This window comes from Varanus komodoensis, unplaced genomic scaffold, assembly GCF_004798865.1.
Source record: "Varanus komodoensis strain SLA01 unplaced genomic scaffold, ASM479886v1 scaffold1, whole genome shotgun sequence".
Classification (NCBI taxonomy): Eukaryota; Metazoa; Chordata; class Lepidosauria; order Squamata; family Varanidae; genus Varanus; species Varanus komodoensis.
Window position 1 is genome coordinate 77,481,009 of NW_025335268.1, and position 16,497 is coordinate 77,497,505.

The window sequence follows — 16,497 nt, forward strand, 5'->3', positions numbered from 1 at the left end:
TCTTTGCAGATGAATGGAGTGAAGACGTACAGATTGTTCTATAAGCATTTCCAATACAGTTATGGCCATTGCAAGACAGAATAGGTAGAAACGGAAGCTTCCCTTGCTTCAACACCATTACCTGTGCTTCTGCATGATTGCCGATTTCTCTTTGGAATTTGTTGTGCTGCCTTGTCTCTCTCATTTCTCCACCATTCAGCATCTGGCAGCTCCCTCAGCGTGACTCTTCTGGTCCAGCATAAACAGTGGAAGAGCTCCCAAGGAAACCTGTAATTTGACAACGATAACCCCAATGTGTCAGAAGCACTGCGGCAGGACGGCGATACACCGTTCTTTCCATCCAGATTGGTTAGAGTATCTAATTAATTTGGCAGAGTTTTCCAGTCTTCAATTATGGCATCTGTTGTGCCACGGAATGATCCAAAGCAACCATCTGTCTTTCTACATGTAAAATGAATGGATGAGCAAAGATATAATTTTATTTTAGCAGCAGAGGGTAGGAATGAGCATGATACCCAGGCTGAAGCTGTGCACTTCAAGTTGTCAAGGTTAATTACCAGAGAAATACATAGCACTGCATCTTGGCTGCAGTAGGCTAGGATGCCTGTGCCAATGCACGGTTGGAGGATGATTAGCAACAATCCAGCTCTATAGGATCGTACAGGTTTTCTTATATTGGGCATATAATTTTCCCTCTTCCAGAGAAGCAGAGCTCACCCCAGCTGCGAGCATGAGACCCGTACTTCTGCCAAAGGTGTCGCCTGTGAGAGAAACAGAACAGAACAATATAGCAGTCACTGAATGTGGAAGTAAACAGCTGCCCCACTTCAGGGACCTGCAATTTAAGGCCCATTTTATACCAAACATTGCACATATTAATTTTTATTACATCCATTTCTGAGGTTTTTCTCTTGCATGCAACTTTGAGGGAGTGTTACAGTTAAAGGCAGTTTAAAATAACTGTCAAAAATAGTATCTATTTTGTCTTAGCGAAGATATACAATAGCAAGCATGGGAGATATCTGAGGGCTCAGAAAACAAACCATACATGATATCTATAACTGAGTCATCCCTGTCTGCTTTCTGGTTCAAATATAGACAGACAGACAGACAGACAGACAGACAGATAGATGGGAGATGGAGAGACTACAAAGCCCCATCTTTTTCCAATCTGGCCTGGCTCTTGCCAGAAGAGCTTTGAATAGGCAGTGAGCTCCAAGATCAGAGCCTTCTGCCTGTCAAACAGCATTCCCTCATAATTGTGCCTTCATTGACTGAGAGGCAGTGCAGTGTAGTGGTTAAAGATGCTGGACTGGGATTCAGGTGATCCAGGTTCTAGTCCCCATTCAACCATGAGGTGCTCACAGGGTGACTTTAGGCCAGACACAGATTCTCAGTCCAAACTATCTTGCAGGGTTGTTGTTGTTGTTAGGATAAGATTGAAAGGTGGAGGAGACTTGTGTAAGGTCCTCGAAAGGAAAGCAGCAGGATATAAATATACTAAATAAATGAGTAATAGATGAAAATGAAAGCACATCTCCCTTCACTGAACAGTGATATGTTGACACACACTTCTACTATACAAACACTTGTAAATACCAGTGCAGTATAAATGAGGGGTCTCCAGCCTTCTTGGATATCGGGCATGTTTGGGCTTTTAAGAAACTGCTGTGGGCCCCCATGGAGGATATGGCCAGTCCCAAAAAGGCTGCCATGAGGCCCTGGCTCACTAGTCAAAAGACAAATAATTCACCCAAGAAACTGTGTGCGAGCAGAGAGAGGTTGAATTCTGAAGCCAATCTGCATATGTTACAGCAAAAGAACAACAAAATACTCATTTAAGGCTGCAGCTGTCTGCATGCTGTAATGGAACATAGTGGGAATTACTTCTGAATATATTTACATGGGCTTGCTCTGCTCATCCTGTCTGCATGCACAAACCTTTCCACAGCCCCAAAGGGAAGGATAACGCCACCACACCAAAAGGAAAGAAAATGTTTTCCCTAGTGTAGAAGTGGAGACAAGGAGGGATGCGCGGTGAGACACGTGGACAAGAAAGAGCAAGATGAGGGGCTGGCTATAGGAAGCCAGAGAGCCAAGGAGGAACGCTTCATGTTGGCAGGAGGAAACTGGGCAAGAGCCCTTGGCTTCTCTTCCTGCCAGCAAAGCAGCTGATCAGTGCCAGGTTCAGGACTGCGAAGGAAAGCCTGGCACCCGAACTGCTGGAAAGGTTCTTATTAAAAATCATTCTGACAATCAGTAGGTGAAAGGATTGGAAAGCCTTGTGGGTGCTTACGGGAAGCCAGTGAGCACCTGTTGATCTATGTACTGACAAAATGTTTTCCACACTGATTTTTAAAAATCTCACTGCTCTTTCCTTTCATGTCAGCCAGTGTTGTTTTATATTACAGGTTTTTATTGTATTTAGTTTCTTTTTTAATCCAAGTTTGAAAACAACCAAATCCCTAGATATTTCATCAATGCAGAACTGAGATCCAAGCTCTACCTTCCCTGCTTTTACTCTCTATTAGGTGGGATATAAATCCAATAAATACATAAATAAAAACACAATTAAAAGTAACACAACAAAAACAGTATCCAGTCCAACAGACCCACTGTCATACTAAAGCTCTCGTTCAATAAAAAGGCATTTGTATCCTGGTGGAAAGGCGACAGGGGGAGTCACAACCTCGCCTTCCTGGGAAGGAGGTTCCCAGGAAGGTTGGGGAAAGACCACAGTTTTCTTTTGCATTAACACCAAACTCAGCTCTGAAGGTGGCAGTCCTGAAAGAAGGGCCCCTCTTGAAGATCTTAAGCCACAGGCAGGCTCATAGGAGAAAACCAGTGCAATGTAGCAGTTACAGTGTTCAATTTGGACTCAGGACACCTGATTTTTAGTCTCTGCTCAACGATGAAACTCAGTGGATGACTTCGGGCCAGTCACCAACTCTCAGCCTAATCTACCACCCAAGGTAGTTGTGAAGGTACTATGGAGCTGAGGACCATGCAAGCCAGCTTGGGCTTCTGGCAAAGGAGAAGGTAGGATGTAGATGCAACAGTAAACTAGACTGGTCCCAAGGCATACATGGCTTTACAGGTCATCAGCAGCACTTTGAGTTCTACCTGAAAACAGACCAGTAGCCAGTGAAGTTTTTTTAACATGGAAATCACATGTTTCCATGCAGCTGCCTGTTGAGAGGTGTAAACATTCCACACATTCTAGAGCAATAAAACCAAAGTCCTTTAATGCTAATTGTCTACAAGATTTACAATTCTATAGATAAGTTCCCTAATAGCGGTCCTTGCTAAGCAGCTGTCAGCCCTATAATGGCTGCTCTTCCTGAGCCCACGTGGGATCACTCTCCCAAGTCACGCCTTTCCTCCCTCTTACGCAGTCTACTTTGCAGCTGTTCAAATCGGCGTAAAATACGTCTGTTCTGGGCTCTTGAAAAATCCATGACACCTATTGTGTCTTCTGTTTCTGGCTCAGGGAGATCAGCATCAGGGGGGGAAGAGGCAGTTTGCTCTGCCTCCTTCTGAGCAGAACTTGCAGCTTCCTCTTTCTCACGACTCTCTGTCTCTGATAAAGGTCCAGGCATTTGCTCAACGTGCTGGGGCTCAGAGGAAGACGCAGCAGCTGGCTCGGCTGTCCCTGCGTTGGGTTGTGGGGTCGACTCTTGGGCACTGGGTGTCAAGTGCAAGGTCTCCTCATGAGTCACTCTTTCTGTCAGGGCTTCATGCACGACACTGCCCTAGTCAGCGGTCTGGCTGCAGCTTTCCAGACCAGTTGAAGTTCCCAAACAGTTTTTGAAGGCAGCTCCACAGAGAGCTAGTTTAATTAGTCTAAACAGGATGTAGTTATGGCTTTGTGACTGTGACTGGATCAGACATCTCTAGGAATAGGAACAGTCTGGTGCGTTGGCTTCAGCTGCATAAATATGCTTCTAGCTACTGCTGAAGTCTGGGTAGGTTGGTTGTGATCTAGACTAAGATTAGAAACCACCTATTGAGAAACAAGATTACTGAAAGTTTGGGATTGGACATGAATATTAAGCACTCTTACCAGGGAATACGTGATTGAAAACAGTTATTTGTACAGCCAAATAAATATGCATGGGATTGTATCATAAAAGAAAGATTAAGGTTCCATTATGAGGAGTGATGTTTTGTTTGGGACAAAACAGCAATTCTTTTAAGGACTATAAATACAAAGGAGGTATCATTTTCACAAGAAACTTCTGTATGGCTACAGCTGACCTACTGGCAGTATTATTATTATCATACTACACTAGTTGGTCTCTAGGGCCAGGTATTGCTGATTTTTACCTTCTCTGGTGATTCTTGGCTTTTAATGAAGATAGTCATGAATAAAAGAGCTCGTCATCAAACATTATGTTCAAACTGGTCAGAATCTAGGGTACACTGGAGCGGAGGAACCAAGGGTCCATGTCTTTGCTTGGGTTCAAGAGTTCAAGTATGTCTGAGAGATGCCATGTATTGCATTAAATTTTGTGGTATAGTCCAACCAAAGTTAAGCATTTAAAGGCTCAATCCTATATGTCCCTAGTCATACAAAATCCTACAACTTCCAGCATTAGCCAGCCAGCCAGACATTTATTTGTCTGAGCACATGTAGGACTGCACCCCGAGACTGATTTCATTGGCAGAGAATCAAACTGTCTGGATTGGGCTCAGTGCAGACATGATGGCAGCAAGAGACGAAGGGTTACTGAGATTCTACATCCACCGTTGCCTGCACAGGCCTATTAAGAAAGTTTCTAACTGAGGATGCCTCCCCTGCTAGACCTCAATAATTTTTTGTCGAACTGTAACTTCATGATTTAAATATTGCTTAGCCTTTATTGATTTTTCCCCCCCTTGGCAAGGAAAGACACGATATATGTTCTTGCAAGCTGGAAGGAATGAAAATGAATGATTAAAAAACGACCTACTTTAGTGTGATAAATATGCCCAGATCTGAACAAGTGTACCCCCTGCTGCTGCCTGCAAGACTAATTTCCCATTGTTCTTCTCTTCCAGGTTTAGTGCTACATTACAGTTTTGTATTTTGAAACTTTCTAACTCTATGCACTGTTTATATATACTTGCTGGGTATATAGATTTCTAATATGCACTTAAATTGTGGCCACAGTAAGAGCCACTTGGCTGATAGATTTCCTTTGGAAAAGGTAATATATGAGGGTACAAACCAACATATAAGTTTATGACATCTAAATACTAAAATGTGTCTTCTGAACCCTCAGAAATGTTTCATTTAAGAATAATCTTTCAAAATACTTTTGGTGAGGAACATTACCAAAACCCAGTATGTGTGTGATATTTTATATTGCTTGCTACCATTCAGCGACACAAAATTAAATAATTGCCCCAAAAATATAATGAAGTCCTGTACATGTCTACCTATAGATAAGACACACAGAATTTGATAGTGCTCACTCCCAGTTAACTTAGTATAGAACTGCATTCTACAAACATGTGTCTTTATACATCTTTTTATAATGAGAAGTGTAAGAAATGGACAGAAACCCCCAGATGAAAATATACAACTTCTGGCTCCCATGTAAGTCATTTTGCTAGACTGAGGCCACTGTGACTAAAGGGGATGGGATTGGACCCTGTATAATTCCTGTGAAGTGACCATTGGATCAAATTAATTATCATAGGGGAATGATCAAAACAGCTGCTATTCAGTGCTTCCATCCAGCTGGCACGTGTCTTTACTACACAGCTGGTAAAGTGGAGTATTTCTTTTTAAGCAAGTAATTTCTATCTCCAGAAAGCAACATGCTAAAGCCATGGCAGAAAAAAATGATACTCCACATCAATTATATTTTTGCCAGTTCTAAAAATAGTCTAAAATAAACCCAGCCACATTTGGAACTCAAATTTGCAGCGTGGTTTTAAAAAATTAATGGTGAAATGCTTTAGTACAGCACAAAATGGATTTCGCAAAATTATACATGGCAGGCAAATGACAGCAAACAAGAGGGACACGTTTGGCAGGGGTAAGCAGCTTCAGGCCTGGGAGACAATCAGTCCCTCAAAGACCTCCCACCCAAGCTACTCCGTCAAGATTCCTGATGATGTGGAGAACTGCAACAGCATTCAACAGAAACAGAAGAAGTGCTGTGATGAAGCTGTACCCCGAAAGAAACACTATCTTCCGATGAGAAGATGTACAGAAAAGCATACACCCAAACACACACAGGGACAGAGGTATTATAGTTCATATCATGTGTCTGGAATTATTATTTTGCCAGCAGTGAGACAGACACAGGTGGCATTATAATGCCCGTTATGTGCATGAGTAAATTCATATTCGGCAGTCAGGAAACCTTACACCTCAATTGACACAGTGCACCTAACACTAAGCCGTGCTGTAGCAGCACAGAAGTCTTGTTGAAATTAATGAAGCTAGGATCCTGCATCTGCTGGGCTCCATCGCAAATTGCACACTGGTGTACGGCTCCTCACGACACTCCGTCCTGCCGTTTCTTTGAATGTTGTGCTGTTAATTATTCAACTGCATTTTAATTATTCAACCGAGCACCACTTATATGGTGAAAAAAGCAGCCTATATAGTTATACGTTTTAAAATGAGAAGAACATGTTGAACGAACATTTTGCATTTGAAACCATTTCCGGGAAATCACTTCCCCATGTCTGCCTGCAACTGACAAAAGACAAGGTACTTGCCTTATCTGGGTGCCACTAATTATTTGAATTTATAAGGAAGGAATAAAAATCCCTGCCTCTTCCATGGCATCATTGTACAGATTTGTGAGGACTTCCAGGGATGCAGTCCGGTATGCTCTGCTTTCCAGTAACTAACCCTGTTGCAGAATTTTTAGGTCTTTCTTTGTAAGGTGTTAATTTATAACTAGACAAAAGCCATCTTGCGTGGCTTCCATGCTCTCTGTGCTGTATAATGACATTCTTTCTCAGCCTCCTTACAAAATAGAAATTGTGTTAATAGGCACTATCTTGGTAAAGTGTGGGTGATGAAGCCATGCAAATAAGCCCATGGGTGTTATTAGCCTACAGATACGTTTCTTGCCTCCCACGCCCCTACTGGCTTGCTAAAAGGTTAGCAACCTGTGCTTTCACGCTGGTTGCATAGGAGGGGAAAAGACTGCTACCTTCTTAGCAGGCTATTTTTTTAAAAGCCTTCTACCAAACAGGTTGGCAGAGGGATGGGGCCTCCTTCCTCTGTAGCCAGCACAAAATCCAAGCAGAATGGCAGAGAAGAAATGGAGACATCCAGTCGCTTTTCCAGGAGCCCACTCACGCATCTGCATAGAATCCTTGATCAGCTATGTCTACAAGGCTCATGGGTCAAAGCAAGCTGGCACACTGAGAACAATGAAAGAGGCTGACTCAAGATTGCCTGTGAAACGGCGGCATAAATGGGAGAATCTGCTTGAGAAGTTCACAGCAGGGGTTGGGTCCGATGGCCTTCATGGTCCCTTCCAGCTCTACTATTCTATGATTTGATGATCCAGGTACACTGGATTTGAGCACTAGCCCTGAGGTTCTGCATCCCTGATATACGTGTCTGAGGTAGAGGCCTGAGCTGGGATTCTGCGCATTCTTGAAGCTGGGGTGAGTGAGGTGCACACAGAGGCCTACAAATGTAGAAGTCGACATGCACATGCTTTCCTTGATTAGATATCTACACCCAAAGCACAGAAGAAACTGCAAAATGCTGGAGGCAAGACAGTAGTACAGCTTCACAGCCAATTTCAGCACATGGATCCCTTTCTGGGTGAAATGCAGAGAGGGGCCTGGTGCTGCATGCCCCTTCCAACTCCAATGGAACCCTCTCAAAGGCTGGTTTTCTAATCCTTTCCAGCTTTTCTGCTTGACCCTGGAGGAGTTTTCGGAATTCTCAACTGCCAGAGCCTGCCTTGCACACAGCCATTTCTTGATACAATGAGCCATGGGAGTAATATGTAGCCAGGATCTCAGTAATGGAATGATATATTTGGAACACAAGAGAAATGATTGCTTATGAGGCCAGAAGCATCCCAACTGAAAAGTTGCTCTGAAAAAGGGCATTAAAATTGTTGTTACAGAACACAGTGAGATATCCTACAGGGAGCAATCACAGAAGAGTCTTCTGGTCCAGTTAAGATAAATCAGTCTGACAATGTCAGAAGTGACTGCCAGACACTCGTTAGTATGAAGGGGCGAAAGGGGACATCTCTTAGGAAAAGGGAAGTAGAAAGGTACAATTGAATGCCATTTGATACTACAGGACAGCTATCACTAGTTCTGAGATCAAGTCATCTTGAATAAAGGCTGCTGTGAAATCTGGTTAGGAGAAATACTGAACCCTATTTTTAGGCTACAAGTTAGAGTTTGACAGTAAGGGCACGAAAGTAGCATAGACAAAAGCTAGTGCTTAGGACATTCAGTGTCATTTTCTTTCAAATATTGGTTTGTTCTATTCTTGACCCTTGCTTACTCATCATTCATGTTTGCTGGGGGAGGGGGTTGTAGCACTCGGCAACCTAAAAGCCCCTCTTTGCCCTGACCTTTTAGCACGAAGACAGGTATACATTCATGATAGAGCAGGAATGGGATGGAACACACATTCTGTATCTGACTTATTATTATTATTATTCAGATTGCAGTGAACGTAATACTTAAAAAAGAAAAAAAAACTACAATGTGTTGGTGTAAGTACACTCATTATCCTTTACAATGCCTGTTGATTCTCACCCTTTCTTACCTTCCTTCAGATTGGAGAGAAGGCTTCAAGGAGCATAAGAAACTACCTTCCAGTAAATTTGATCACTGGCTTTCCAGCTAACTATTAGCTCCATGCTAGCCAGCAATGGCTGTCTGTGAGCTATGCCTGATCAGGGTCCTATCGCAAAAGGCGTAGATTTGAAATTAAAGCTACCCTTGAAAAGAGAAGTAGCTTTGTTAGTCTGAGGCAGCAAAAACAACAAGGGGCACTCTTGGTCCTTACATGCTAAAAATCTGATTAGGACATAGGCATCATGTCCAGCAACCCAGAAACCTCACACTACAGACTATGACACAATGTTACCTTGGCTTTTGGTATCTTGCCCATTAAAACACTCAGAACATCCTCCAGCCCGAGAGAGTAAAAAGGCCTTGCTTCCTTCACAACACCCGTTGCGTAAGGAGTCAGACATGCTGTGCAAGGAGTGGTGCACACGATGAGCATCCTGGTGTGGGTGGGTGTGGTCAGTGCAGTTTTAGCGGACAAAGGCTTTTGTGGGCTTACCTTTTTGGGGGTGGCCCTACCAGGCTGACCCTCGCAGAAGACAGAGTGACGTGGGTATTTCTTCCAGCTGATTCTAAGGGACAGGAAGTTTTTAGCTATTGGGTGTATTATGAGTTGCTGCTATGCATGTTGCTGCTGAAAAGGGTTGAGGCGCTTGTGAGATTTTCTGCCCTTAGGATTAACATCACTTCACTGGACTTCAGCTGGACCCACATTGGTTTGAGAGAGTGGGGCACCGGATTAACACAACTAGCTCTCTGGAAGGGGGCTTTGGTTTTAAAGCTGTAACTTGTATGAAATGTGGAATTTGTGATAGAATGATGATCAGAGCACATGATCAGAGCCAACCAGGGCAATCGAGAATGCGAAATCTCTGCAATTCAGCTGGATTCTTTCCATCTTGACTATGTTTAAGGCATTCTTTAAAGAATGCTACATTTCTAACAACAACAACAACACTGCAATCAAAAAGGAGAATTGTGTATTCTAGTGTCAGAAAGAAAGAACACATAACCTTCACAGACTAAAAAATGCAATAAAATTGTAGAATGAACTGCCTAGGTCATTGGAGAATTCTTAAAGAGTTGAGCATTAGGATGAAAAAGGTATTTTCTTCTCCTTCCTCTGTATATATACTGCTGTGCTGCACAGTGGGATGTGTAAACAGTTAAGAAGAAGTGCTGTGATTATGTAAGTGTGCGAGTGTGCAGGAAGTTTCATTCCTCAGGGCACATGAACGATGGGGAAAGACCCGTCCCTTGTGGCAAGGTTGTTCTATAAATGCCTGCTGCCAAGTCTGAAAAGTGCTTTGGATGCCTTTGAAAAAATAAATTCACACATCTCTCTGGAAGGGAGCACCAGATAGCGGATAGCCTATTAGAAGCTCTACTAGCTCTTCCCTATTCTTAGAGTGTCAGCATAGTTGTTAAATAGCATCAGATGGGTACAGCAAAAAATGAGAGAACATAATGGATTCCTAAGTATCATCACAGTTCAACTGCAATTTCTTTGTGACACCCCCAAGGGCATTTGAGTGTGTGAAAATCTGAACACAGTGATCTTGGTTTGAGTAAACATGCCTAAAAATCAGACTGCTGGTCACACATATGGTAGCAAAACCAGTGAAAAGTTCCCGCTGATGCGGCTTCTAGGAAATAAGCAGAGGCAGTTTTTCACAGATCATTAATGAACAGATTTAATTTGAATGTGCTAGCTTACTTCTCATAAAGCTTGTGGAATTTCAGACAAACAATGAACACTTTGGGTGGAAGATTAACCCAAAGTATTTAGGAAGTCTTGAACTGGAGGCTTAGCCATTTCAGAGCAATCTCATGAAATATCTAAGCTCTGGAACAAATGTAATTACAGTCCCTAAAATCTTTAGACCTACCAGTCCTGAGATTGGACTGGAAACATTACCGAATGCAATTCTGCTTTGTTGGACTCCACTAAAAATGAAAAGAGGAAAAGGAAGCACTGAAGAGTATTTGTGTGTTCCCATCATATATCCTTCCTAATGGTGTAGAAGTAAAAATTTCATACGAAGTGGGCCATTTCTACTAGGCCTGACCTTTAACCCTGTTTGATAGCTCCATCAGGAGCTTCAGTGATGCTTCCAGATGGAGGATTCCCTGTGGTAACAGCCAAAATACATGGCAAAACTGTTCCATCTTCTCTTAAGAACAATTTTTTGTTTTTATTCCCTTGGTAAGAAAAAGACTGGAAGAAGAATTGGGGTAATGCATGATGCCTACAAATTCAAGACAATGTCATTTGGACCTTCCATAAAATGTCACAAATACGACAGTTTAATTGCCAAAATGAAAATTTTGTCTGGCACCAAGGAAAAATTATTTATTGCCATGAGTGGCATCAGCTGTCCAACATCTCAGGCAAATGTCTGATCCTTCCCCAGTCTTGCTGATGGACATCCTAGTAGTCTTCAGATTTGAAGTTCAACTTTGGATCCTTTTACTCTCTCATGTTGGACAAGATGGTGTCTCCTTTGTTCTTACAATTATAGCATTAAAGAGAAATCATGTGTGTGAGTAGCTGAAGGAGAACTGTTCCTATGTAAGAGAGAACAAGAAGGAACAAGGCCAAGGATGAGTGTTTAAGCTGCATCTTGAAGGCACTGTCCTTAGATAAGTTATGAATGCAGGGAGAAATATCGCCAGCCTTGGGGAGGGAGGGAACCTATGGGAAAATTGTCATAGTATGAGATAAACTATAAAAGCATTGTTCTGTTAAGTACTGCACGGTTCCAAGGCATTCTGTCTTACATGTGTAATAATATGTCGACAGCCTTCCATGTCATATTAATAAATATTGCTGGTTTGATTTTCTTCAATCTATTTGGCTGTTTCATGCAAGATCTAACATTTATGTTTTGGGCTACAGTAATTACGGCTGGAGCTGATAGGTGCTGTAACACAAAACATCTAGGAATGTCAGGTTGTGTATCTCAGCTCTGCCTAGTGGTACTAGGGATATTTGGGACATTTGGCATGTGACATGTATATTCTAGCACTGAACTCTGACTCTTCCTCAAGACGGATGGAAAAGGCTGACCATGACTCACCTTAGCAGTGTAGAAAAAGATGCTCCCCAGAACAGCAGTTTGACTCATACGTCAGACAACCCTAAGAAAAGATGGCACACATGGCTCTGATTAGAAGTAAAACATTCTCCCAGGATCACTATTATTTTTTAATCTGCAACCATGAAAATAGTGACTCAAAATGTAATTTATATAGGCAAATTAGTTTCCATTTTCTATAACAGAAAATCATCACTAATTGTCTTTTCCTTTCTTTTTTGTTTCTCTCCCTCTGGATACCTCCTTATCCATGATGAGGTGAGGCTGATCATTTCCACATCCTGAATAATAATAGTTTTCAAATGTTTCATAACATGGGGCAATTACCAGCGTTACCACTTGAGGATGCAAATTGGATTGATTCTTAACCAAATAAAAATGACAGGGAAAAATCAGCTTCATGGAGAGTTATCAGACATTATTGTGTAAACAGTGCCTTTTTCAAGAACAAGCGGCTGGGATTTTTCAGGACAGTGATTCAGTCTGAAGTGCTCTGAGGGCATTCTGCATCAGCATTTTTTGGGTAAATATTCTGGGTTTGTGCATCTCTCCCCACCTCCACCACTACTCACAGTATGTTTCTTGCATGTATGTGTAAAGACTAGAATGGTCTCTCTTTAAAACTAGGGTTTGATGGAGCATTCCAGGGTTGCTAATTAAAAGCAGAAATTATGAAGGTAGAGCTCTCATGCTCTGCCCATCCCTAGAACATGTTGGGTTAAACAAAATTGCCTTCATGAAATGTGAAAAGGCTCCTTGTTATCTCCATTTTTATAACTGTACCCATCCAAAAAATGAAAGAAATTGGAATTCCTTTCTTGATCAGGGAACTAGCTTCAGATTAGAAAGATCACAACAGAACTATGTATTATTATATTCACCTTTGATACTGACACAGTCAGGCAGTGTTACAGATAATTTTCTCTAAACATAAGAAGATTAGGAGCAACTTAATCAGAGCTTATTGTTAATATACTTGATCTAAGCCATACGTTTAGATAGTAAGAAATTTAACCCACTATTATCGGAAGGTGTCTGGAAATGAAATTTTAACTACCAAACAACCTGTACAGATATTACATATAGGCATATTTTCTTAATTTAAATAGTATATACTATGATCACAAAGAATAAATAATAATTGTATTTATATATTGGTCCACTTATATGCAATGGCAATTGTGACTCAATAGTCTGTTTATAAAATAAACACCACAGAATGAAACTAAACGGGAACACAATCATTTTAAAAGAATATTTTACAAAAGAAAGTGGGTGCACAAAAGGAAAGAGTCAACTGGGCGGGTTTGACATTTTTACTCCAATTGAGTGGAAGAGATCTGCATTCATATGCAGGCTACTAGCTGCCTCTCGGTCGCTCAATTTGAACTAGAACCCACAAGTGTGAAGCAGATACATTAGAAATACAGTGGTTCTAACTTGCACTCCCTCATTACTTTCAACTGCAATTGCATTGCATTCCATTTGGATATGCATCCTCTTTTTGTGTCAGCTAGTCTCACATAGATGTACAGGGCTAGGGGATGGCAGAGGAGGAGGTGGCTAGAGGGAGTCACTGGCGCAGTGGGTGTGGGCTTGGGTGGACTTGGAGGGATGGTGGAGGACAGGAAGGCCTGGGGGAATGTTGTCCATGGGGTCGTGATGGGCACGTCTTTGCGACTACGCAACAAAGATGATCTGGACAGACATGCTGGGGATACTTTGGAGTATCAGGGATCTGTGCAGTAATGCCTCATTCTAAATAGATCTTATTTATTGGCTTTATTTGTAAAAACTTGGGGTTTTCCTAATCTGTCCTGGGGTGCTGGTTGGAACAGTCAAGGTCAATTGACATTAGTTTCCCACAATCTCCTTTTACCAGGTTTGTACCCTTTTTTATTCTTGTGAAAAATTCTTGGGGTTTCTGGGCAAGGGCCTTTGGGAACTGCAGGGCAATTGTACTTAAAAAGTCACTCTGCCTTTAGTGCTGGTCAGGGGTACAGAGGTTGTGACTGAAGGTTTTCTTTCCTCTGTTCCAGTGGGAAGCCCAAAGTGTGAGGAGACCCCTTAAAGTCATTTGATCCTGAAGAGATGAATGCTGTGACACAAAGTAACTGTATGCCAGGGTAAACATTTTACAGAATCTGCCAGAAATACAGCACCACTATATTGCTGGGCTCTAACCCTAGGCCATGGAAGGCTCTTTCCCCTGGTTCACATGATCAAGCAGGGGATAACAAACCATGCTGGCATGTTAACAGCACTGCACATGCCAGTCATATGCCAGGGGTTTTGAAAAACTGTCCTCAGCAGAACAGCCTTGCATGTCATGTGAACCCAGCTAGGGCGGCTTTTGCAAGCCACCCAGGATTCTTGGGCTGCTATAAGGATGTATGAGAAATGTGTTGTAATTAATTTAAGACTGGTATTTACTCCGCCGGCACCTCCTAGACACAAGCGTGATCTGCAGTCAGAGCTTATACATTTCCAAACCTGAAGTGTTGTGGGGTGGGACGAGGGATAGAATGCCCTGAAAAATGCACACATGAGCAAAATATATATTACAAAACTTGTGCAAACATGCTGTAATCAATGGATGGTGGCTGCGTATTTTTAAATACCTAACTCGCTTTGATTTTCACACAGGTGGGGAGAGCTCACAAGGTGATGCAGATGCAAATCAGATCAAGCTTCATGAAGGAACTTGCACAACCTTGACATGCTCGGCACTGGCTGCTTTCCACACCCGCCTTCAAGTGCCACGTGTGCAAAGGACAGTTTCAACAGGGTTGCTTCCTTTAGCATTAAGGTAGCAACAGCTGCAGTTGCTGAAATTTTTTGTCCTAAGCCATTCTAGCAAGATACGCAAGAGGAAGCATGTGTGATTTGCACTTTTCTCTCTCACTGCTTCCAGAGCTCTTTTCACAACATCCATGTTCAGGCACATGTTGGCCGAAAGCATGAAGGGGCCACAGGACTGTGACCATGGGCTCTGGCCCTGCCTTCCATGCGTCCATAGGGTGAGAAAGGGACTTCTTTGGGTGCGCTGCTGTAGCCTCCTCAAGGATTAAATGCCATGCACTCTGCTCATGGTCTCTCTCTCAACCTCTGCTTACCTGTAATGTCCAAAAGAGAAAGGGCTTCTCAGGGTATAGACTTGAAGCCACTTCTCTATGTAAATCTTTTCCTAGAAACTAAGTGGCTGCCCTTGCTTTATAATTTTTGGCATTTGCTCAAAATGTATGTTTATGTGTCACTGGTTAAGCGCGTGTTAGGACTGGGCTAGGGGATGGAGGGAGTTAGTCACACTACTGAAATCATGCTGTTTATTTCGATCAATCTTTGCATTTTATTTATATCCCACTTTCTCCCCTCTTGTGAGGAATCCAGGGCAACTTGCATAGTTTCCTTCATTTTCTCTTCACAGCAAACACCCTATTATTATATTTATATACTGCCTTTTTTCTTCACAGAATTCAAGGTAGATCACATAATCCTCCTCCCATTAATCTTACCTTCACAACAACCCTGTGAGGTAGGTTAGGCTGAGAGTCAGTGACTGCCCCAAGTCACCCAAGCTCTCAGATCACAATCCAAAACTATTATTACTTCACAACACTGGCTCTATTTTCTATTATACTATTTGTTTTTAAATATTTTAATGTTGTTCATTGATTTACATGATATCTGAGTCAGTAAGTAACTTGGAGAAGTTTAAAATGAAAATAAATGAGAAATCCTATGCACATTTATTCAGGAGCAATTCCTGCATTGTTCAATGGGGTTTACTCCCAGATATGTGTACACAGAATTGTGAGCTAACATATAAGACCAAACTGAGGAGGGGAACTGGCAGAGGAAAAGCATACAGCAACATGTTATTTTCTCTAGTATAATAAACAAAGCCAACTCCAAATGGCTTTAAACCCTCTCTCAAGATTATTTTCAGTTTGCAGCCACTGTGAGATACGATTTATACCACCTAGAATTAGACACAAAATGCAAATTAAACACCTGTAGTGGAGCCATATGAATGTTTAAAAAACATTAAATCCATTTTTCATTAGATTTAAGTGACTTTGCTGTTTCATAAAATTCACCCCTTGAGCTTCTAATTGTACATGCTTACAGTTACATTGCATTTATTATCAATATATTTTAAAGCATGTGGCAAGAAATCACAAGAATTTGGGTGCAAATTTCCATGATTTTAGGACACTAAGGCAGCACACATCTATGTATGCCTACTCAGAAATAAATCCCATAGAGTTCAAAGAGAGCTACTCCCACTGTATGCTTCAGGGGGGTGCAGCCTTATACATTTAATGCCTTCTCATCTGTACTCTGTATAAATGCCAATAAACAAGACATACTTAGCTAAGCAATATTTTTAAGAGCATGGAGACAGTGTGAAGCACAACCTAAGGCAAGTGTGACATAAGGTTAAGCATTTTTTTCCAAAAGAAAAGCTGCTGTTTTCATATATCATTTTGAAGAGGAAAACTGGAAAAAGCTTCTTTCCACAAAGCTACAAAGCCTGAATCCTCCATGGAAAAATTACAAACGCCTCCTGTATCTGAGAAAACAAGCTTGTTGAGATTTCCTTTATTTCCACTGA

General features: G+C 41.8%; 1 protein-coding gene across 2 annotated transcripts in view; it reads right to left on the reverse strand.

Annotated features, from left to right (window-relative positions):
* Positions 1-250: 250 nt before the first annotated feature.
* The window catches only part of MOSPD2 (motile sperm domain containing 2), a 61,543-nt gene continuing 45,296 nt past the window's right edge, over positions 251-16,497 (reverse strand). Inside the window, exons 15-16 of one of the 2 annotated variants that reach the window (XM_044430323.1) lie at positions 558-761; positions 251-267 (exon numbers count right to left, since the gene is read on the reverse strand). In XM_044430323.1, the coding sequence (XP_044286258.1) occupies positions 714-761 (48 nt within the window). In that variant the 3' untranslated portion in view covers positions 251-267; positions 558-713. Of the gene's footprint in view, positions 268-557; positions 762-11,861; positions 11,923-16,497 lie in introns of those variants that run through there. The other variant, XM_044430310.1, reaches the window with a different exon arrangement.